This window comes from Eptesicus fuscus, chromosome 24, assembly GCF_027574615.1.
Source record: "Eptesicus fuscus isolate TK198812 chromosome 24, DD_ASM_mEF_20220401, whole genome shotgun sequence".
NCBI classification, from domain to species: domain Eukaryota; kingdom Metazoa; phylum Chordata; class Mammalia; order Chiroptera; family Vespertilionidae; genus Eptesicus; species Eptesicus fuscus.
This window is the reverse complement of record NC_072496.1, coordinates 3,777,407-3,798,980: the sequence shown is the minus strand read 5'-3', so window position 1 is coordinate 3,798,980 and position 21,574 is coordinate 3,777,407. Positions and strand designations below refer to the sequence as shown.

At 60.4% G+C, this 21,574-nt stretch overlaps 1 protein-coding gene across 1 annotated transcript; it reads right to left on the bottom strand.

Moving 5' to 3' along the window:
* Positions 1-4,155: 4,155 nt before the first annotated feature.
* On the bottom strand, positions 4,156-18,785 carry URB2 (URB2 ribosome biogenesis homolog). Its single transcript, XM_054713129.1, has 9 exons — positions 18,660-18,785; positions 16,401-16,577; positions 11,681-15,041; positions 8,628-8,788; positions 7,734-7,844; positions 7,266-7,508; positions 6,959-7,046; positions 6,015-6,154; positions 4,156-4,517 (listed from the first exon to the last, which is right to left on the bottom strand). The coding sequence occupies exons 1-9, from the start codon at positions 18,783-18,785 to the stop codon at positions 4,320-4,322; spliced, it is 4,605 nt and encodes a 1,534-aa protein (XP_054569104.1). The 3' UTR covers positions 4,156-4,319.
* Positions 18,786-21,574: the final 2,789 nt, after the last annotated feature.

Genomic DNA, 21,574 nt, shown 5'->3' with positions numbered 1-21,574 from the left:
CTAGGAACCAGGAAGTCATGGCTGGATTCCCAGTCAAGGGCACGTGCCCGGGTTGTGAGCTCCATCCCCAGTAGGGGGCTGTGCAGGAGGCAGCCGATCCATGATTCTCTCTCCTCATGGATGCTTCCCTCCCTCTCTCCCTCTCCCCGCCTCTCTGAAATCAATAAAAATACATTAAAAAAAAAATTAGCCTGATATCTCCAGGCAGCCATCTCATTAACTGTCCCCTAAGACCTTGGCAGGGCCAGACCACATGACCTGGCGGGCCTTCTACAGCCTGACCCGCGGGCCGGGGGTCCCCCTCCCTGCTTTCGCGTGACAACAGGACCACCTCCCACACCTTTCCACGAGAGGCCGACTGGTCCCTTTCTAGTTCTGGTTGGGGTGTGTGTGTGTGTGTGTGTGTGTGTGTGTGGGCACGCTCGAAGCCGTTCCAGAGGAACTGGGACGAGCCAGGTGCTGTCTGTCCTGTGTGCACCTGGCCCTGGGATTCGGCCAGGTTGGCTCATGGAGGCGCGTTCGTGGCCGTCTTCTCCGACGCAAGAGGCAGCGGGGCTGGCGTGGAAAACGGGGAGCCCTACGTGAGTCCAGAGAAGCTCATGTGAGCAGAGAGACCCCAGTTTCCCTCCTGCAGCCGTTAGTTAACGAGCCCGTCTCTCCCCCCCTCCCTCACTCCCATGATAACGTCTCTCGCTTGTCATGCTGTGCGGTTCCCCGACGGACGGCGCACATGCCCGGGGATGTGGCCAGGGCGCCCGTGCCCGGGGATGCCAACATCTGCTCCTGCGGAGACGCTCCCTGTGCTGGGGGCGCGAGGAGCGGCCGGCTGGAGAGGGGCCAGCGGGGGGCCGGAGGCACTGACACTCCTCGCCGATGGAGGTGAGTGTGGCGGGCACTTGGCGGGGCGAGCCACGTGGGTTTGAAATGAGAAGCCTGAAGCGGCGTAGGGAGATCGTAGGGAGATCGAGAGGCCCCGTCCCAGCTCTGCCGACGGCCGCTCCCCTCCCACCCGGGGGATGGATGCTGGAGACTTGTCTGTATCGCCAGCTCTTGCCCATCCACAAGGTTCCTGGCTCGCACAATGGCCGAAAGGGATGCCCTGCTTTCTCGTCGCGCCTTTTCTCTTCGCGCCTCTGGCTGTGACCTCCTCCTGGTCTGGAGGTCGTTGCTCAACCACGGAACCCCGCCGGCCAGGCGAGAGCACGGAAATGTTTTGAGTCTCAGTGCCGCTGTCCTCTCCAATGGCCACCAGCCCTCGCCTGGACTGGCCTGGAAACGGGAGGAGGGGTCCCCTCCCCACGGAAACTGCCTCCGGGAGATAATGGGATGTGAACCACTGGCTCTTCCGCCTCCTCTACCTCAGGGTCCCCGGGTCTGTCCAATTCCCCTCCTGCCTCACCAGCTCCTTTCTCCCCCGTCCCCAACGCAGCTGGTATCGCCGAGGGTCAGCCCTCCTGGTTCAGGCAGGTCCCAGGACGGCCTCCCCCCTCCAGCCCCTGCACCTGACGCCCCTCTGGAGTGGCCATGCTTATGGGATTGAGGGCTCACTGTCAATGCCCCCGCCAGCAGGGGGCGCCAGGAGGCCCCGCAGAGCAGCCGGGAGCCTGGCTCAGTGTGGAGGAGAGTGGTGCCTGTGTCACACGTATGGACACGGACTGCCCAGTGCATGGGGTATGGGGCCAGGCAGGTGAGGTGGGTGGGTCTTGCTCAGGCCCAGTCTGTCCCTGTCACTCCTTCGGTCCCTCATTCCGTCCAGGCCAACGCCCGGGAGGTCTACTCTCACAAAATTAAGAACGAATGCAGCACCACAACCGCCATGAAAAACGTCTCCTCTCCCCCATGAATGAACAAGAGTTGAGCCCTAGCTGGTTTGGCTCAGTGGATAGGGTGTCAGCCTGCGGACGGTGGCTCGATCCCCAATGTGAGGGGTGCAGGAGGCAGCGGATCAATGATTCTCTCTCATCATTGATGTTTCTATCTCTCTCTCTGAAATCAATTAAAAAATATTCTTAAAAAAATAGAGTTGGAAACTATTCTTTCCTGAGGAAGAAGGTTTGGAGTTCCAGCGGCAATGGCGGTGAGGAAGCTGGACCGGCCCTGCTTGGGCACGGGCCCACGGCGGGGAGGACATGGGGTGCCCTCCCTCGTTCCTCCCTCCCTTCCTCCCAGGGCTCCCCAAGTGAATGCATCTGAGCTCCCTTCCCAAGGCAGCCCTGCAGTGCCACCATCAGGACACCGGGGGGACTGCTCCGTGCTGGTGTGTGCCCCAGGGACACTCCAAAAGCAGGGGAGGGGAGGAATCAGGGCTAGCCTCCCTGCCTCCCGCCTTCCTGAACTCCCAGCAGAGAAAACACCAGCAGGATCTCAGGAGGGCGTCTGAGAGCAGGGGCCCTCCGGTCTGAGCACTGGACCCGAGGGCAAAGCCAAAGACACGGCCTGGAGTCCAGCTCCGGCGACAGGCTGTGCCCTTGCAAAGGTCGCCTGCTGCTCCAATGCACCATCCCCACAGCATAACCGACGGACACAGACAACGGGGGCGAGGGCATGAGCTGGGGTGGGAGCGGCCGGGGAGAGGTCAATGGGGGGGAAGGAGACTTTATGTAATACTTTGAACAACAAAGAATTTAAATTTAAAAAATTGATTAAGAATAAAATGAAGAAAAACACAAAACACAAGTAGGTTTTTATTCATTTCAGAGAGGGAGAGGGAAAAACATCAAGGATGAGAGAGAATCATGGACCGGCTGCCTCCTGCACGCCCCCCACTGGGGATCGAGCCCACAACCCGGGCATGTGCCCTGACCGGGAATTGAACCCTGACCTCCTGGTTCATAGGTCGCCGCTCACCCACTGAGCCAGGCCGGCCGGGGCAGAGGTTTTAATAGGACTGAAGTACAAGTTCTAGATGGTCAGTTCTTGGTGGCGAGAGGGACCGAGGCAAGAACCACCCCTGGAATGGCCACGGGAGGCTCGGCAGCGGCTCACTGAGCTCACCTCGGTCTAAGGGGCGCCATCGCAGTCCTTACCGCGTAAAAGGTTCGTTCAAAAGCACTCAGCGTGAAAACGTGGCCGTCAAACACAACACACGTATGAAATAACCCACGGGTTTCCCACTGAACGTCTGCAGCCTTTCATTCGCCGAGTCTTCCTGCCAGCGCCTGGGACCGCACACCGCCTCTCCCCGCGTGTTCCTTAGACGGCGCACCGCCTCTCCCCGCGTGTTCCTTAGACGGTGCACCGCCTCTCCCCGCGTGTCCTTAGACGGCATACCGCCTCTCCCCGCGTGTCCTTAGACGGTGCACCGCCTCTCCCCGCGTGTCCTTAGACTGTGCACCGCCTCTCCCCGCGTGTCCTTAGATGGCGTACCGCCTCTCCCCGCGTGTCCTTAGACGGCGTACCGCCTCTCCCCGCGTGTCCTTAGACGGCACACCGCCTCTCCCTGCGTGTTCTTAGACAGCATACCGCCTCTCCCCGCGTGTCCTTAGACTGAGCACCGCCTCTCCCTACGTGTTCCTTAGACGGCACACCGCCTCTCCCTGCGTGTCCTTAGACGGCGCACGGACTCTCCCCGCGTGTCCTTAGACGGCGTACCTCCTCTCCCCGCGTGTCCTTAGACGGCATACCGCCTCTCCCCGCGTGTCCTTAGACTGTGCACCGCCTCTCCCCGCGTGTCCTTAGACGGCGTACCGCCTCTCCCCGCGTGTCCTTAGACGGCGTACCGCCTCTCCCCGCGTGTCCTTAGACGGTGCACCGCCTCTCCCCGCGTGTCCTTAGACGGTGTACCGCCTCTCCCCGCGTGTCCTTAGACTGTGCACCGCCTCTCCCCGCGTGTTCCTTAGACGGTGCACCGCCTCTCCCCGCGTGTTCCTTAGACGGCGCACCGCCTCTCCCCGCGTGTCCTTAGACGGCATACCGCCTCTCCCCACGTGTCCTTAGACGGCATACCGCCTCTCCCCACGTGTCCTTAGACGGCGTACCGCCTCTCCCCGCGTGTCCTTAGACGGCATACCGCCTCTCCCCGCGTGTCCTTAGACGGCATACCGCCTCTCCCCGCGTGTTCCTTAGACGGCGCACCGCCTCTCCCCGCGTGTCCTTAGACGGCATACCGCCTCTCCCCGCGTGTTCCTTAGACGGCGCACCGCCTCTCCCCGCGTGTTCCTTAGACGGTGCACCGCCTCTCCCCGCGTGTCCTTAGACGGCATACCGCCTCTCCCCGCGTGTCCTTAGACGGCATACCGCCTCTCCCCGCGTGTCCTTAGACGGTGTACCGCCTCTCCCCGCGTGTCCTTAGACGGCGTACCGCCTCTCCCCGCGTGTCCTTAGACGGCGTACCGCCTCTCGCCCTCGTGCTTCGCCCGGTGGTACTTGACGTAGTCGTTGTGCAGCGCCTTGAAGCCGTCCCGCACCCCCGGCGGCAGCGCGGCGCGCAGGAACTGCACGTCAGACTCGATGCAGAGGTCCAGGATGAGGTAGATGCCCTCCTGCAGGTGGCCTTTCACGGCCGGGTACAAGGTGACCTGGGAAAGGACACGCCCCGTGAGCGCGCAGGCAGGCCCGACGAGGAATTCCCACGTCTGCCTCCGACTGGAGGAAGATACCCCCTTTAAAACACTGTCTTGCACCAGCTGACATAACTGAGCATGCCTATCTTCAGAGTTCATACTTTGGGGAAACAGAAGCCAGCTCCAGTGCACAAACACCTGGAGTGAAGCATCACTGGGGAAGCTTCCAGTAAATAAACACGCGATGCCCAGGTGTTTACTGGGGGCAGTAAAACTTGGACTCTGGCCCTCGCTGGTGTTGCTCAGTGGGTAGAGCGTCGGCCTGCCGACTGCAGGGTCTCGGGTTCAATTCCGGTCAAGGGCACATGCCCGGGATGAGGGCTCGATCCCCAGTGGGGGACGTGCAGGAGGCAGCCCATCAATGATTCCCTGACATCATTGATGTTTCTCTCTCTCTGTCCCTCCCTCTCCCTTCCTCTCTGAGATCAATAAAAATAAAAAATAAAATAAATAAAAAATAAAGAGGAAGCTTCGAGGGTGGGAGGCGCACTGCCTGTCTGTGGATCTCGCAGCAAGAGGGAAAGAAAAAGTAAAATGAAAGGGACAGACGGAAACAAAACACGTCCTTAACCTTAGCGGCAGGGCGAGGACGTTTGAAGCTGACCGCTCCGTCTGTCTGTCCGTCCGTCCGTCCATCCATCCATCCATCCATCCATCACATAAGAAACCAACAATTCCACCAGGGGTGGGTGGCCTGCGGATGGCAGAGCTGAGACCTGAAGCCACGCCCGTCACGATCCCTTTGGCCGGACGGTCTGTCACCGCGCCGCCAGAGCAGAGAGCTCTGGTGGCAACCGGAGGCCGAGGCCTCGAACCCACACGACCATCGCCTCTTCACGTCTCAGGCAACGTACTTACCAAACAAGAGGCAAAACGTCCATTTCTACAGCACTCGGCTCGCGGCCGATGCACGGGAGCATCTCTGAGCGGCTTAAAGGAGCCCCGGGCGGCCGGGGAGGAGCCGCACAGACGGCCTCTGAGTGATCACAGGGGGACAGTCGCGCCTCCGAGCCCCGGGTACGAGAGAGGCGGCCGTCAAGGAAGTCCCTGCCTGGTCCCCGCGGTGACACGTTCCTGCGCGGAGGGCACGGGTCTGCAGGGGGCGCTGCTGCCTCGGAGCGACGCGGTCCCACCGGGTCTTCTGCTCCGACTCCTGACAGCCGCCCACCCGCGCCCACGCCCCAGACACGCGAGGGGAACGCAAAGGTGGTTTGTGGGCTGAGCCACGCTTGCTCTCTCGCGATCGTAACCCTTAAAGCTGTCTTTCGGGTGGACAAAGATCCCTGGTTCTCCCAGCGGGAGCCTCATGAGCACGGAATGCTCTCTGCACGAGGAACAAGCGAATAACAGAACACAGCCTCCTGCCGACGGGCCCCGGGGACACCGCGGCCCCAGGTGAGTCCCAAGGCCTCTGGCTCATGAGCCGTGAGCGAGGCCAGGAAGCCGGCTTACCTTCTGCACCTCCGTCACGTACTGGGCCACCATGAAGGGGGAGAACACGGCGAAGTCCTCGGCCCGGGCGGCGAGGTGGCTGTACATCCTCTCCACCAGGCGGGCGCACGCCAGCACCCCCGACAGGTCCTCCGCGCCGCCTGCACGGCAGAGCGTGTCCGAGCCCGTGAGTCCCCCGCGTGTGCGCTCCCTCCGGCTAATCTCACACGGTCCCTGCGGCCCCACGTTCCCCAAAGCGTCCCTCTCTCCCACTCTTTAACTAGCTCATTTTGCAGGCAGGGCGAGGGAGACACGACATGTCCTAATATTTCGCTACGTAACGAAGGGAAGAACCGTTAGGACACCCAGGGAGTCCGTGGTTGTTTGCCAAGGCTGTCGGGAGTCATCGGGACTTTTGGGGTGAAGTCTAGGAGGGCTGCTGTATTTTAAAAGGAGATGGGTCCCCACCAGGAAGGCTTCAAATGGGGAAGACGGGAAATTTCTGAAGTGCTGTTTGACTTGTGACTTTAAAGACAAGAGGGCTCAGTGATGTCACGTCCTCCCTACATTTCAGAAGCCGCGGGATTTCTCTGTTATGGACAGATACATGCGACTCCATTATTAGCGTCTTCCCAGTTCTCTCTCTCTTTTTTTTTTTTTTAAAAAAAACAACAGTTTGCCTTGGCCAGTTTGGCTCAGTGGATAGAGCGTCAGCCTGAGGACTGAAGGGTCCCGGGTTCGATTCCGGTCAAGGGCACATTGCCTGGGTCACAGGCTCGGTCCCCACTAGAGGGCGTGGAGGAGGCAGCCGATCCATGATTCTCTCTCCTGATTGATGTTTCTCTCTCCCTCCCTCTCCCTTCCTCTCTGAGATCAATAAGAGATATATATGTATGAAAAGAGCAGCTTACTGATTTTCATAGAGAGGAAGGAATGGCGTGGCGGGTACTGCGACGCCGAATTACCTTTGTCTTTCTGCCGTCCTTCACGCATCACGGAAAGCACCAACCGGTGGAAGCAGTTCAGGAAAGAAGGGACGGCCTTCAGCATCACCTGGAATACACACGGACACGGGAGGTCGCGGTTCGATTCCCGGTCGGGGCACGTGCCCGGGTTGCGGGCTCCATCCCCAGGAGGGGGCTTGCGGGAGACAGCCGATGCATGATTCTCTCTCATCATGGATGTTTCTCTCCCTTCCTCTCTGAAATCAATAAAAACATTAAAAAAAAAAAAGAAAAAGAAAAGGGAAGGGGGCTGGCCCCGGCCGCTCACCTTGGGGTGACACTGCAGGATGGTGAAGAGCAGGCTGTGCGCCCGCGGGAAGACGCGCCCGTACTCCGGCGGCGGCAGGCGGTCCAGCGGCACGGCCAGCAGGACGCTGAAGGCCAGGCTGACGTGGTGCGGGCTGCGGATGGCCTCCTCCCCCCGGCGCAGCAGCGCGGCCAGGACGTCCAAGACGGGCTCCACCACCGCCAAGGCCACGGGCTGCTCCTGGCACGCCTCTCGGTTTTGCAGCTACGGGACGAGAAGGGAGGGAGGGAAGGGGAGGGAGGTGATTCTAGAAGAATCAACAACAAAGCCTGAGCAGGCGCCGGTAAGAAGGGAGGTGGCCTAAGTCAGGCTGTCCCCGCTCCCAGCTGCGCCGATGAGGTCCGTGGGCAGGTGGAAGCGACGAGGCCGCTCCGCCCTGGGCCTGGGTGGGAAGAGGGGCGTCGGAAGCGGGGGGGGACCCACACTCACAGTCAGAGCCGTGATGATCTGGGGGCTCGCCCGCCAGAACAGGCTCGCCTGCCTCTCGCTGACCGGGCAGTCCAGCAGCAACTTGATCAGCGTCAGAGCCGACAAGATGGCCTGCGGAGAAAGAGAAGAACAGTAACAGAGACCGCCCCCTCTGAGGGCCCCCCCCCGGGACCGAGCGGCCACTGGCGCCCAATCCGTGGGCTGGGCTGGGCGAGACCCGGCAGGGAGAAGCCCGGGGGCGCTGCGCTTCCTGTCACCCAAGAAGGAATGAGTAAGGCAAGCGGAACTGGGGCAAAGCGGAGGTCATGTCAACAGCATCTCCCTAGACCCGTGGTCGGCAAACTCATTAGCCAGCAGAGCCAAATGCCAACAGCACAACGATTGACATTTCTTTGGAGAGCCACATTTTTTAAACTTAAGCTTCTTCTAATGCCACTTCTTCAACATAGACTCGCCCAGGCCGTGGTGTTTTGTGAAAGAGCCACACTCAAGGGGCCAAAGAGCCATAGGTGGCTCGCGAGCCGCGGTTTGCCACTGCCCTAAACCAACACGTGTAAGTGTCAGGATGGGGGCCTGCCCGGCCACACACGGGCACAGCGATCTACACGCCATCCCATCAGGACCGTGGGAGAGAGGAGGCTGGTGCGACCTCCCCGTTCAGGAGCCTGAGCGCAGCGGGTAGGAGGAGGGGCCAGGAGGACGTGCAGGCAAAGTGAACAAGTGAACGACGGGATCGGGGGCTGCGCTTTGTGGGGGGCGGTTTTAAACCGCGAGGAGGGGGGTGCGTGGGGAGGAAACCAACTCTGCCGAGTGCCCGTGCCGATGAGCGTCTGGTCCTGAGCCGGGCACCCGACGCTCCCCTCATGCACGCACCTGCCGGGCGGGGGTACCCACCGGCTGGTCTGCGCTCCACGCGTTCCTGAGGTCCAGCCCTCGGAGCACGCACTGCAGCACCGCCCGGAAGTCCTCGGTCGTCCCGGCCTCCAGCAGGTGGGCGAGCAGGGCTCCCAGGTGAGGCTCGATGGCCTGAACTGCCGGAGCCGGGACGGCGGGGTCTGCGTGGAAGACGGGACCGGAAAGGGGAGGGGGCATACATCAGAGCGGCCGCGTGAGGACACAGGGCGCAGCCAGGGAAGGCCACGTTCAGGGGCGTGGGCGTGCGCCGCGCCGCGCCCGGCCTCCCCAGCCAGATGCCGCTCGCACACGATGATGCTCGGCAGGCCTAGCACACGGACCGACGACTGTTACTCTCTTTATCGTTTTTCCTACTGTCTTTTCCTGTTGTTTGTTCATCCTCACCTGAGGACATTTTTCCACTGATGTTTACAGAGAGTGGAAGGCAAGGGGAGAGACAGAGAGAGAGGGAAACATCGATGTGAGAGACACATCGACTGGTTGTCTCCCCTAGGCGCCCCGACTGGGGCTGGGGATGGACCCTGCAACCGAGGTACGTGCCCCAGACCGGGATCGAACCTGGGACCCTCCAGTCCCCAGGCCGGTGCTCTATCCACTGAGCCACACCGGCCAGGACTGTTTTTTTTTTCCTACTTCCCTTGAATTCTTTTAGGAGACCAGCAGGGTCATAGGGGTGGGCGGGTACTTCTAAGCAGACGGTCAGGTGGGAGGGATAAAAGCAGCCCACACTTCCGGGGACTGCCTGGGGTAGTCTCTCACTCGAGGCAGGGAAACCCCCCCCCCCCCCGCGTGTCCCCGTGTCCCCGGTTTCCTAACAAGAGCCCCAAGTGAGGCCCTAACCGGTGTGGCTCAGTGGATAGAGCATCGGCCTGCAGACTGAAAGGTCCCGGGTTTGATTCCAGGTCAAGGGCATGTACCTTGGTTGCAGGCACATCCCCAGTAGGGGGGTGTGCAGGAGGCAGCTGGTCAATGTTTCTCTCTCATCGATGTTTCTAACTATCCCTCTCCCTTCCTCTCTGTAAAAAAATCAATAAAATATATTTTTTTAAAAAAGAAGAGTCCCAAGTGAGGACATTCAGGGCCCTTCACCCTCTGACCCCAGCTTGTCTGTCCGACCCCGTTTCAGCCGTGGGGCCGCTGCAGGTGGCCAGGGCACCGTCCTGCGCCCCGACTTTACTTGCTGGCACTGAGGGCAGAGGGACCGAAGGCTGAGAGGTGTGTTCCCCGTCTCCCACAAGCTGTGAGATCCCAGACTCGGGGTCTCCATGCCCCACAATTCCCTCCCCAGTGCAATGGGCACCACAGCCCCAGCTCCTGGGGCTCCCCCTGCGGAGTGTCGGCCACACGCCAGGCTCGCCCGCCATCCCCCCTGGCCTCCGGGCCTCCGCCATCCCCCCTGGCCTCCACCATCCCCCCTGGCCTCCTGACCTCCGCCATCCCCCCTGGCCTCCAGGCCTCCGCCATCCCCCCTGGCCTCCGGACCTCCGCCATCCCCACTGGCCTCCTGACCTCCGCCATCCCCCCTGGCCTCCTGACCTCCGCCATCCCCACTGGCCTCCTGACCTCCGCCATCCCCACTGGCCTCCAGGCCTCCACCATCCCCCCTGGCCTCCACCATCCCCACTGGCCTCCTGACCTCCGCCATCCCCCCTGGCCTCCTGACCTCCGCCATCCCCCCTGGCTTCCTGACCTCCGCCATCCCCCCTGGCCTCCTGACCTCCGCCATCCCCCCTGGCCTCCTGACCTCCACCATCCCCCCTGGCCTCCAGGCCTCCACCATCCCCCCTGGCTTCCTGACCTCCGCCATCCCCCCTGGCCTCCTGACCTCCGCCATCCCCCCTGGCCTCCTGGCCTCCACCATCGCCCCTGGCCTCCTGGCCTCCACCATCGCCCCTGGCCTCCTGGCCTCCGCCATCCCCCCGGCCTCCGGGCCTCCACCATCCCCCCTGGCCTCCTGACCTCCGCCATCCCCCCTGGCCTCCTGACCTCCGCCATCCCCCCTGGCCTCCTGGCCTCCACCATCCCCCCTGGCCTCCTGACCTCCACCATCCCCACTGGCCTCCGGGCCTCCGCCATCGCCCCTGGCCTCCTGGCCTCCGCCATCCCCCCTGGCCTCCTGACCTCCGCCATCCCCCCTGGCCTCCTGACCTCCGCCATCCCCCCTGGCCTCCTGGCCTCCGCCATCCCCACTGGCTTCCTGACCTCCGCCATCACCCCTGGCCTCCGGGCCTCCGCCATCCCCCCTGGCTTCCTGACCTCCACCATCCCCCTGGCCTCCTGACCTCCACCATCCCCCCTGGCCTCCGGGCCTCTGCCATCCCCACTGGCCTCCGCCATCCCCACTGGCTTCCTGACCTCCGCCATCCCCCCTGGCCTCCTGACCTCCGCCATCCCCCCTGGCCTCCGGGCCTCCGCCATCCCCCCTGGCCTCCTGGCCTCCGCCATCCCCACTGGCCTCCTGACCTCCGCCATCCCCCCTGGCCTCCGGGCCTCCGCCATCCCCCCTGGCCTCCTGACCTCCACCATCCCCACTGGCCTCCTGGCCTCCGCCATCCCCACTGGCCTCCTGACCTCCGCCATCCCCCCTGGCCTCCGCCATCCCCCCGGCCTCCGGGCCTCCGCCATCCCCCCTGGCCTCCGGGCCTCCGCCATCCCCCCTGGCCTCCTGACCTCCGCCATCCCCCCGGCCTCCGGGCCTCCGCCATCCCCCCTGGCCTCCTGACCTCCGCCATCCCCCCTGGCCTCCTGGCCTCCTGGCCTCCGCCATCCCCCCTGGCCTCCTGGCCTCCGCCATCCCCCCTGGCCTCCTGGCCTCCGCCATCACCCCTGGCCTCCGGGCCTCCACCATCCCCACTGGTCTCCAGGCCTCCACCATCCCCCCTGGCCTCCTGGCCTCCGCCATCCCCCCTGGCCTCCTGACCTCCGCCATCCCCCCTGGCCTCCTGGCCCCCGCAGGCCGCTGCTCACTCCTGCTCCACCTGCCTTCACCCCAACCTCTGACCCCAGAGCCAGCCTGAGAGACGACCTCTTACCTGCGAGAACCGTTCTCACAGAGTGAAACACGGCGGGGAAGACAGGCTCCCCGGCGGGGTGCAGCTCCGGGGCCAGCACGAAGAGCGTCAAGAAGCGCGCGGCCGCCTGGAAGGCCGGGGCGTCCCGGGCCAGGGCGGGCAGCTCCGCCAGCAGCTGCGAGTACACGCTCCGGTAGAGGGCCGGGTGCGAGAGCCGCGTCCCGTCCGGCGCTTGGGACGGCTCGGTCCCCCCGCCGCCGCCACCGGGCCCGGGGTGCCGGCCCAGGTCGGCCTCCAGGAGCGTGCTGACCGCGGCGAGGAGGGCGGCGGGCGGGGGGCCGCGAGCCGCCCAGGGCTGCAGCACGGCGCCCGCCCGCAGCACCGCCTGCCGCAGCAGCCCCGGCAGCGCCTCGGGGGCCTCCGGCTGCGGCCTCCGCTCCCGGACGACGGGCCCCAGGACGCGGCACAGGGCGGTCAGCGACACCAGCAGGAGCTGCCGGCCCAGGGGGCTGCTCTCCCGCTGGGTGCCCGCGGCCGCCTCCGTGTACGCGCCGCACCCCGAGAGGAAGGCGAGGATCTTCCCGAAGTTGAGCACCAGGCTGTGCTTCGCCTGCACCAGCGTCTGCAGGAGCTGCTCCAGGAAGGTCCCGGCCGCCCGGAGGAACTCCCGCCACGGGGCGGCGTCCCCGTCCACGTCCCCGTCCACGCGCAGCCGGCGGCAGGCCCCGAACAGCGAGGTCAGGACGATTTCGCAGAGGTCGCTGGCGTACATGACCCTGAGCACGGAGCGGGCGCTCTTGGCTCTCTGCAGGCGGCCGAGGAGCCGGTAGCAGGCCGTCCGAAACGTCAGGGCCAGGGAGGGGGCGCAGGAGCCCCCCGGCGAGGCCAGGGCTGCGGACAGCAGCAGGAGGAAGTAGCGCGCGTGGCGGGGGGCCGCCAGGCTGTCCAGCTGCAGAGCGGATACGACCTCCAACAGCCCCAGGAGGCGCCCCAGCGGCTCCTCCTCCAGCCGGAGGGGGAAGCCGCCCTGCACCAAGGAGAGGAGGTTCCGGGCAACGTCCCCTCTGGGTTCCGTCCCTTCGGGTCCCGCTTTGGCGAATCTGGCTTCCCAAGGAGCCACGTCCTCGGGGTCCTCCTCAAAGAGCCAGGGCAGCTGCTGACGGAGAGGCCCCGGGTCCCCCCGGGCGCCCGCGCGCAGGATGCCGGCGCAGTCCTCGGCGAGGCGGGTCAGGAAGGCGGCGTGCAGGGACGGCAGCTCGGGGAAGACGGAGCTGCGGAGCACGGCCTCGGAGATCTTCCCCAGCGTGACCCGCGGCTCCTCCTCCTCCTCCTCGTCGGCGGGGCCGTCCGGGGCCCCGCTCACGGGCAACGTCCTCAGCAGGACGCCGGCCAGGTACCGCACGTCGCCCGGCCCGAGATAGGGCACCAAGATGGTGAGGTTGGACACCACCAGGTGCCAGTGTGCCACGGGGTACGTGCCCGCGCTCACCGTCCCCACCTGCCCGTCCCAGGGAGCTGCCGTCCCCCGGGTCAAGCTCTCCCGGCCGGAACCCAGGATGTAGGCGGCATCGGCCCGCAGGGTCTGGAGGGCCTCTTCGGACGGGGAGCCGGTCTGCACTAACGTCCTCTTCACCTTCTGCAGGTACAGCTGCTCCAGGCAGTACCTGCCCACAGAGTCGAACCGAGCTGCGACCTTTGCTATCTTCCTCCAGCGGCGCGCTTCCACGCCCGGGAGCAACGGAGGGAGGTGCGAGCGCTCCGGGGTCTCGCCCGCGAGGGCCCCCGACGACGACGACGCGGCGCGATACTGGCTGCAGTTCAGGCTGAGCGCGGCGTCCACCTGGGCCCAGGCGTGCGCGAGCAGCAGCGCGGCGTCGCTGACCTTCTGCAGCCACGGCTCCGGGCCGGGGCCCGGGGGCGCCAGCAGGAGGCCCAGCAGCGGCTGCACGAGCTCACGGAGCATCCGCTCCATCGCGGCCCGCGTCCGCCGGACCACGGGCAGGGGCGTGCCGGCGTCCGGGCACCGCGCGTGGACCAGGACGCAGTGCAGCAGCGCGCTCAGGGACAGCGCCTTCAGGGCCGTGTCCACGTCGCCCCGCAGACAGGGCAGGACCGCGGCCTGGAACTTCTCCAGCACGAGGGCCCACGTGTCCAGGACCTGGCTCGGGGGCAGGTCCAGGAGGCAGTCGCGGAGGGCCGAGGCGGGGCCCGCGGCCAGCACGGGCGGCCTCAGCGCGTCGGCGGCCGGCCGGCAGATCACCCCCAACACCTCCTCGAACAGCCGCGGCACCTGCCGGAGCTTGGCGTACGTCTGGAAGAGGGCGTGGACCAGGGCCTCCTGGGCCTTCCTGGTCCGAGACTCGGCCACGTCGGCGTCGATCCACGCCGAGGCCAGCAGGTCGTCCAGGTCGGGCTCCAGGATCAGGTGGTTCAGCGACAGCAGCACCCGGAGGCAGCGGAACCAGGCCGGCACGGAGGCCTGCGCGTGGCTGACCAGCAGCTCGGCCACGCGGCGGTAGAAGCGGAACTGAGCCTCGCCGTGGCGGATCCTGTCCGCCGCGATGTTGTAGATGTTGTTGCCGGCCACGGAGGTCAGCAGCTGCTCCACGACCAGGAGCTCCGCGGTCCAATCCGACGCGGACAGGGCTGGCTCCGGCCCCTCCTGCAGGCGCGCCACCCGCAGGCAGCCGAACAGCCGGGGCAGCAGCTGGAAGCACAGGAGCTGGGTCCCCTCCTTGAGGTAGGCGTCGAGGAAGAGCTTGTACAGCAAGGCCACCGAGCTGGCCACGACGGCGGCGCGGAGGGGCGGCTCGCAGTAGCCGGCGTCCGCCAGCCTGGCGATCACCGTGTCCGCGGGGGCCAGCAGGTTCTTCATGGCCCCCATCTTGGCGTCCTCCGGCGGCTGGTCCAGGAGCTCCTCCTTGTAGGACGGGAGCAGCTCGGGCTGGAAGACTCCGCCGCGCAGCACGGCCTCCAGCTGGCTCCGGAGGTCCCGGCTCAGCGCCGGCCGCAGCTGGCCCGGGCCGGCCTGCGCCCACGTGCCCCCCGAGAGCAGGTGCCGGAGGACCAGGCAGGGCTGGAGCAGGTGGCCGGTCACCTCCCCGAAGGCCCGCCGCGGGTTGACCTGCTGCTGCTGGACCGAGAGGTAACGGCCCAGGGCCAGGTGGGTGACCTCGAACAGCAGGGCCACCGCGGCCGCCTCTGGCTGCCGGCAGGCCGCCCAGCACAGCTGGCTCAGCAGGGCCACCAGCAGCTCCTGCCGGGCCGTGTAGGTGACCGCGAGGGCCGGCGTGGACAGGATGGCCTGGCAGCAGCTGAGCACGGCGCCGACGTGCCTCTGGGATCCCGAAAGGGAGAACTCGGCTATTCTCTCGTTGATGACCTGAGCATGGAAAGAAAGCAAGCAAGCTCGTGACTGGCCCTAACCGCCCCCCCCCCCCCCGCCCCCGGCCCCGCACACACACATACACACACAAAATACAACAGAATCAATCCACTCTCTCCTTGCCTTCATCTTCATTAAAAAAAAAAAAAAAAAAAAGGGACGCCAGAGCCCGGCCGGCGTGGCTCAGTGGTTGAGCATCGACCTATGAACCAGGAGGTCAGGGTTCGATTCCCAGTCAGGGCACATACCCGGGTTGCGGGCTCCATCCCCACTGTGGGGCGTGCAGGAGGCAGCCGATCAGTGATTCTCTCTCATCATTAGTGTTTCTCTGTCTCTCTCCCTTCCTCTCTGAAATCAATACAAGATATTTTAGAAAATAAATAAAATAAAAAAATTTTTAAAAGTGACATTCAATTTGGAACATACTTTCAAGAACCATCAGAGCCTACGCGGCTTCAGGAGGCTCGACCCTTGAATCCTCCCCTGGTTTCCTCTCTCTTCCTGCACGCACGCGGGCGAGGCAGTGTGGGGCGAACAGCACCAGCCTGGCCACCAGGCAGCCTGGGCCACTTCCTCGCTGTGTGGCTTGCAGCAAGTTACTTAACCTCTCTGAGCCTGGCACACACAAAGTGCTCCTTTCTCCTTTTTGGTGCTTTCTATGGCCACCAGCTAGTCCCACAGTATTTGCAAATACTCCCGTTTTGACAACGAAGGTCACAATTCTGATCTGAGACTTCAAAATCACTCTGAGTCGAGAATCTGAGGAAATTCCGAGCCAGATTTTGGCCTCTGACCTCCCCTTCAGGCCAACAGGAAGGGGTTGTGGGTGGGGGTGGGTCATAAAGTAGCATCATCTGCTGGCTATTTTGAGTTAAAAAGGTAATCAACAGCCACTTCATGAAATAGTTCTAAACGTCTCCTGAATATTAAACAACAAAGTACTTGAACCAGTGTAGAGCATACGACACTTGTTCGATGGATAACGGTCGTTATTAGAACCCTAACTCGAGGCCCGGTGCACGAACTTGTGCACGGGTGGGGTCCATCCTCGGGCAGTTGGCAGGCCGACCCCGCCCCTAATCGGGGTGGGAGGTGGGGCTGATTGGGGGCAGGGCTGGCTGGGGGGAGAGGCCGCGGGTGATTGGTGGGCCGGCCCCGCCCCCTGGTCGAATTCCCCATGGAGGGGGCAATTTGCATATTGGCTTTTTATTATACAGGATTTTATTTCTTCCTCCCGCACCTGGACATTTCCTGCAAATTGACATAGTCGACCCTAACACCAGTAAGCCTGCAGCGCTGACAGAAAGTCGAGAGAGGTGCCTGTCACACACACAGCACAGCACGAGGCATTCCTACCTTGACCAGGGAAACCTGGAGGGTGACCGTCTTTCCGTCCTTGAGGAGGCGCTGCAGTTTTTTGCTACGCAGAACATTATCTATGTAGACCCAGAGCCTTTCAACAATGTCCTCCTTCAGTTCAAGTTTCTTCTTATAAAAGGAGACCAACGATTGCCTTGCCCAATCAAGTAATACCTAAACGTGGAAGAAACAGACTCTGAAAATAAGTGAAGTTATTTGCCTAGAAATAAAAACGCTGGGCATTGACAGAGACAAACCAGGTACAACCAAATCCAACTGCCAGGGGGAACCCTCCCCTCTAACACCCACCGTCGGTAACAGCCTATGACACGGATGCTTTCACATCGTAAAATGATTATTATCACAGAATAAAAACAACTTGGTCTTCATCTGAGGTCAAAAAAAAGTTTCAAGTAAAAGTCTAGCAGTTTCTTCTAACTACTCTATATAGTTATGCTAAATTTCTAAAGTTAGAAGCACAACAGTTGCTCAGAATGGCCACACAATGAAGCGAAAACGCGGAGTTAAAAGACAGGCCAGTGTGGCTCAGTGGTCATGGTTCAATTCCCGGTCAAGGCACAGGCCCGGGTTGCGGGCTCGATCCCCAATGTGGGGTGTGCAGGGGGCAGCCGATCTATGATTCTCTCTCATCAGTGAAGTTTCTATCTCTCTCTCTCCCTCTCCCTTCCTCTTTGAAATCAATATATATATATATATATATATATATATATATATTTTTTTTTTTTTTTTTAAGTGCAAATTGGTAGTTACAGAATAATCATGCGGATGTACGCTACAGCATAGAAAATAGTCAATAATAATGTAATAACTATGTGTGGTGCCAAGTAGATACTTGAAATATCGAAAATGAGGGGAGCATTCTATAAATTATCTGATTGTCTAACCACTAGGATATACAGCTGGAACGAATGTAAAATAATACTGAATGTCAACTATAATCTATACATATAAAAGGCTAATAATATGCAAAGTGTCCCCTCAGGAGTTCGATCACTCACTATGACATGTGCTGACCACCAGGGGGCAGCCGTCAGCCGGGGAAGGGAGGCCCAGATTGGCCCTGATTGCTGGCCAGGCCTAGGGGCCCTACTGTGCACGGATTTTGTGCACCGGGCCTCTAGTAGAAAAATAACATTTTAAAAAATGCCTGCCATAACCTCCCCTTTCAAACCTCACCCTGTGAAGTCCCGCTGCCAGGAATCTCAGGTGCAGCTGGTTTTAGAACCTCCTGGATACGCTACTGTTCCACATCATCCTGTCCCTCCCCATCAAATGACAGATGGAACACATCTTTGACACTTTTTGTACTGTCTCTGTTAATACTAGCATATGGGTGTATGTGAACCCAATTTCATGAGCTCATCCAAATACATTAGGCCAGTGGTCGGCAAACGGCGGCTCTCGAGCCACATGCGGCTCTTTGGCCCCTTGAGTGTGGCTCTTCCACAAAACACCACGGCCTGGGCGAGTCTATGTTGAAGAAGTGGCGTTAGAAGAAGTTTAAGTTTAAAAAATGTGGCTCTCAAAAGAAATTTCAATCGTTGTACTGTTGATATTTGGCTCTGTGGACGAATGAGTTTGCCGACCACTGCATTAGGCAAATAAGACTGAGAATGTTAAAAAAAAAAGAGCAATGACTTTCTGGGTCCCTAACCCATTCCTAGAAGGCCTTAATATAAATACCAAAGCTTTTCCTGCACGGAGCCTGCAACACGGGCATGTGCCCCGACCGGGAATCAAACCATGACCTCCTGGTTCACAGGTCGACGCTCAACCGCTGAGCCACAGGGGCCAGGCAATACTAAAACCTTTCTACTTCCCAACCTTCAGCTCATCAAATTCCAAAGACGTTTAACGAAGCTCCAACAGGCGGTCGCGCGTGAAACGTGGCTTTGGATTTACGAACAAATGGAGCTACCAACACAGTCAGAACGTAAGTTTGGTACCTGACTCCCAATCTGTTCGCCGATGCACACGCTTAATTTGGAATAGGAGACGTTTCCAAGCATAAGAGATGCTGATGGAGGTTTTGCAACAGAATCCGATTGTTAATGAAACACCCGACCTATTCCTTTTTCCCCAGACATTACTTTAACTTCCAACCGTGTTTCCTTCCCCAGCTTTTTCTCTCATCTTCTAACTTTTTTTTTTTTTTTTTACTAAATGTCAACATGCAGTCTACATAATTGGGAATGATAGTAGGTTATAGAAACGTACGTTTCCCACTAAACTTACTTGTTCTTTGTTTGGAAGAATGCACTGGTGCGAAATCCAAGCAAAGTGAGCTAGCTTTAGTTTATCTTCCCAGGAAGTTCTCTTGCTTTTAAGCTTAAGGGAAATGCCGGAATAAACGGCAGCCATTGCTACACTTCACCTGCAATATATAACACGATTGAAAAAGTTAGATCAAGGTCAAGCTCAACAGGCAGCAGAAAATGAACATTACGAATCTTTTTTTTTTTTTAATATATTTTATTGATTTTTTTACAGAGAGGAAGAGAGAGGGATAGACAGAAACATCGATGATAGAGAAACATCGATCAGCTGCCTCCTGCACAACCCCTACTGGGGATGTGCCCGCAACCAAGGTACATGCCCTTGACAGGAATCGAACCCGGGACCTTTCAGTCCGCAGGCTGACGCTCTATCCACTGAGCCAAACCGGTTTCGGCACATTACGAATCTTATTGTCTACATAATACATACGGATGTGTATATACACTGAGTGTCCAGATTATGATGATCTCTGAACGCATAATAATCTGGCCACTCAGTGTATATCTTATATAATAAAAGGCTAATATGCAAATTGTCCCCTCGACCAGGAATTCGACCAGCAGGCAGGCCGGCCAAGCACTCATGTCCCCTCCCCCTGGCCAGGCTGGCCAGACCCCACCCATGCACGAATTCATGCATGGGGCTTCATGAATTATGCATTCAGATTATTATGCATTCAGAGATCATAATAACCTGGCCACTCAGTGTATATATTTCTTTAATGAATTAAAACACATCAACAGAACTGTTGGGCATAAATCTATATATAAGTTGCTAGCGCGCAAGAATTTTCTGGGGGGACTGCAGACAAAAGCAGGCAGTAGATAGATTGCACACATAGGTACGACTATTCCTACGGGGCTCAAACATCGCATCCTCAAAGGTGAGTGAGTATGCATGAATTCAACGGGGCAAAACCCAGTGGAAGAAGATCCATTCACACACATGGCTTTGGGTTAAAAAAAGTTAAATTTCTGTACACATCTCCTGAAACATACCATGTATTATGTATCAGCAACAGCTCCATTAAGTAGTTCAAAGAGCTAAACAAGCAGTATTTAGAGAAACAATATCCCTCCAAGTGGAAAAAAACAACACAAAAAACTTTAGTATAAACCCGGTCCCAAGAGGAGTACTGTTATTTCGGCTGCAACAGTAACTTCCCACTGTAACTTTGTTAACGTATTAACTCACCAAGACATGCTGCTTCCAAAAAGACTACAAAATATAGCTACACAGTTAATACTGCAAACAGAGAATACAATAAAATCATCAACAAAGAAGGAAGGCAGACATACCAACCACCTAGAATTCTATACAATTGAAGGGTACCTTTGAGTTTCCTAAAAGTCATAGTAAAAAAAAAAAAAAAAGGGGGGGGGGAATATCTCTGGTTAAGCCATTTTCATTAGATGAAAATACACGTCATTCCTTCCAAAGAGAAACATTTTCATGATACTTAATACTGAAAGGATGGTAAATAAAAAAACAAAACAGGACAACGGAAACACCCCCAAAAAATAAAAGCCCTAACCGGTGTGGCTCAGTGGATAGAGCTTCGGCCTGCGGACTCAAGGGTCCCAGGTTCGATTCCGGTCAAGGGCATGTGCCTTGGTTGCGGGCACATCCCCAGTAGGAGGTGTGCAGGAGGCAGCTGACGGATGTTTCTCTCTCATCGATGTTTCTAACTCTCTCTCTCCCTCTCCCTTCCTCTCTGTAAAAAAGTCAATAAAATATATATATTTTTTAAATAAATAAAAAATCGCAGTCCATGATTCTCTCATAAAACTGTCAAACCCAAAGCATTTCCAGTTGGATCGCTTGCACTTTTTAAATCTATGGGCCCTGAAATCCTACAGGCCCACCTTCAGAACTTCCCCTCTACACGGAATGAGCAAACGCCGGTGAAGGGCACTTACCTGGAGCGCGGGACCCTTCCCTCCCCCGGACAGGCCCCGTCAAGCGCTGTCCCTCTCCGGTTTTGTCAAAACGCCCACCACCCAACAACTAGTTACTTAACTTGCCAGTTCAGTGTGTTTGTAGCCATCGCCCCGGCTTCAAGGTACCTACAAAGTGTCTGCACAACCAGCTACAAAGACGCCCCGGGACCCTCCGGCATCTACCCACGCCCCGCTCGGGGTTCCCACCGTCCAGCGGACCTAGGAAGGGGGTGTGCACGGCCCGACGCGGACGGCGATCCCCGCGATTTCTCACGCCAAAGCTGCTCACGCGCGGCCCCACGCGGAATCCCGCCGAAGGAGCGAGGCCAGGGGGCTCCCTGCCCAGCGCACGACCCCGGGAGGGGCGGGCCCGAGGCGGAGGGTCTTCCCCAAGGTAACCAGCTCGCCTCGGGGTCCACCCTGGGTAGGGGCCGCGGACGCGGGCGGCGGGCCGTCCCCAGGTTGGGTGCTCCCCTCCAGGCGGATCCTGGGTCGGGGCCAACCTGTCCACGGTCCGCGGTCCCAGGTGAGGGCTCACCTGTGGCCCCGCGCGGCCGGCGAGGATGGAGGGCGGTCCCCAGGTGAGGGCGCCCCTCAAGGCCCGGCCGGGACGGGGACCGCGGGCGAGGGCGGAGCGCGGCGGCGGCCGTCGGGGCTCCGGGGCTGCTGCACCACGTGGGCCCGGCCCCGCTCCTTCCGACCGACGGCTGCGCGGGGCGGGGCGGGGCGCGGGGCGGGGCGCGCACGCCAGGCATCGCCAGCGGAGCGCCGAGGCGCCGCGCCCATTGGCGGAGACGGTTGCGCGTCGGAGGCCCGAGCGGCCCAGCCCGCGGCGCGCTCCGCGTCCGTCAGTCATGGGGCGGCCGCCCAGAGCCGCGGCGGGGGCGGCGGGGCGCGGGGCGCGGGGGCCCGGCTGAGCCGCCCGGCGGAGCG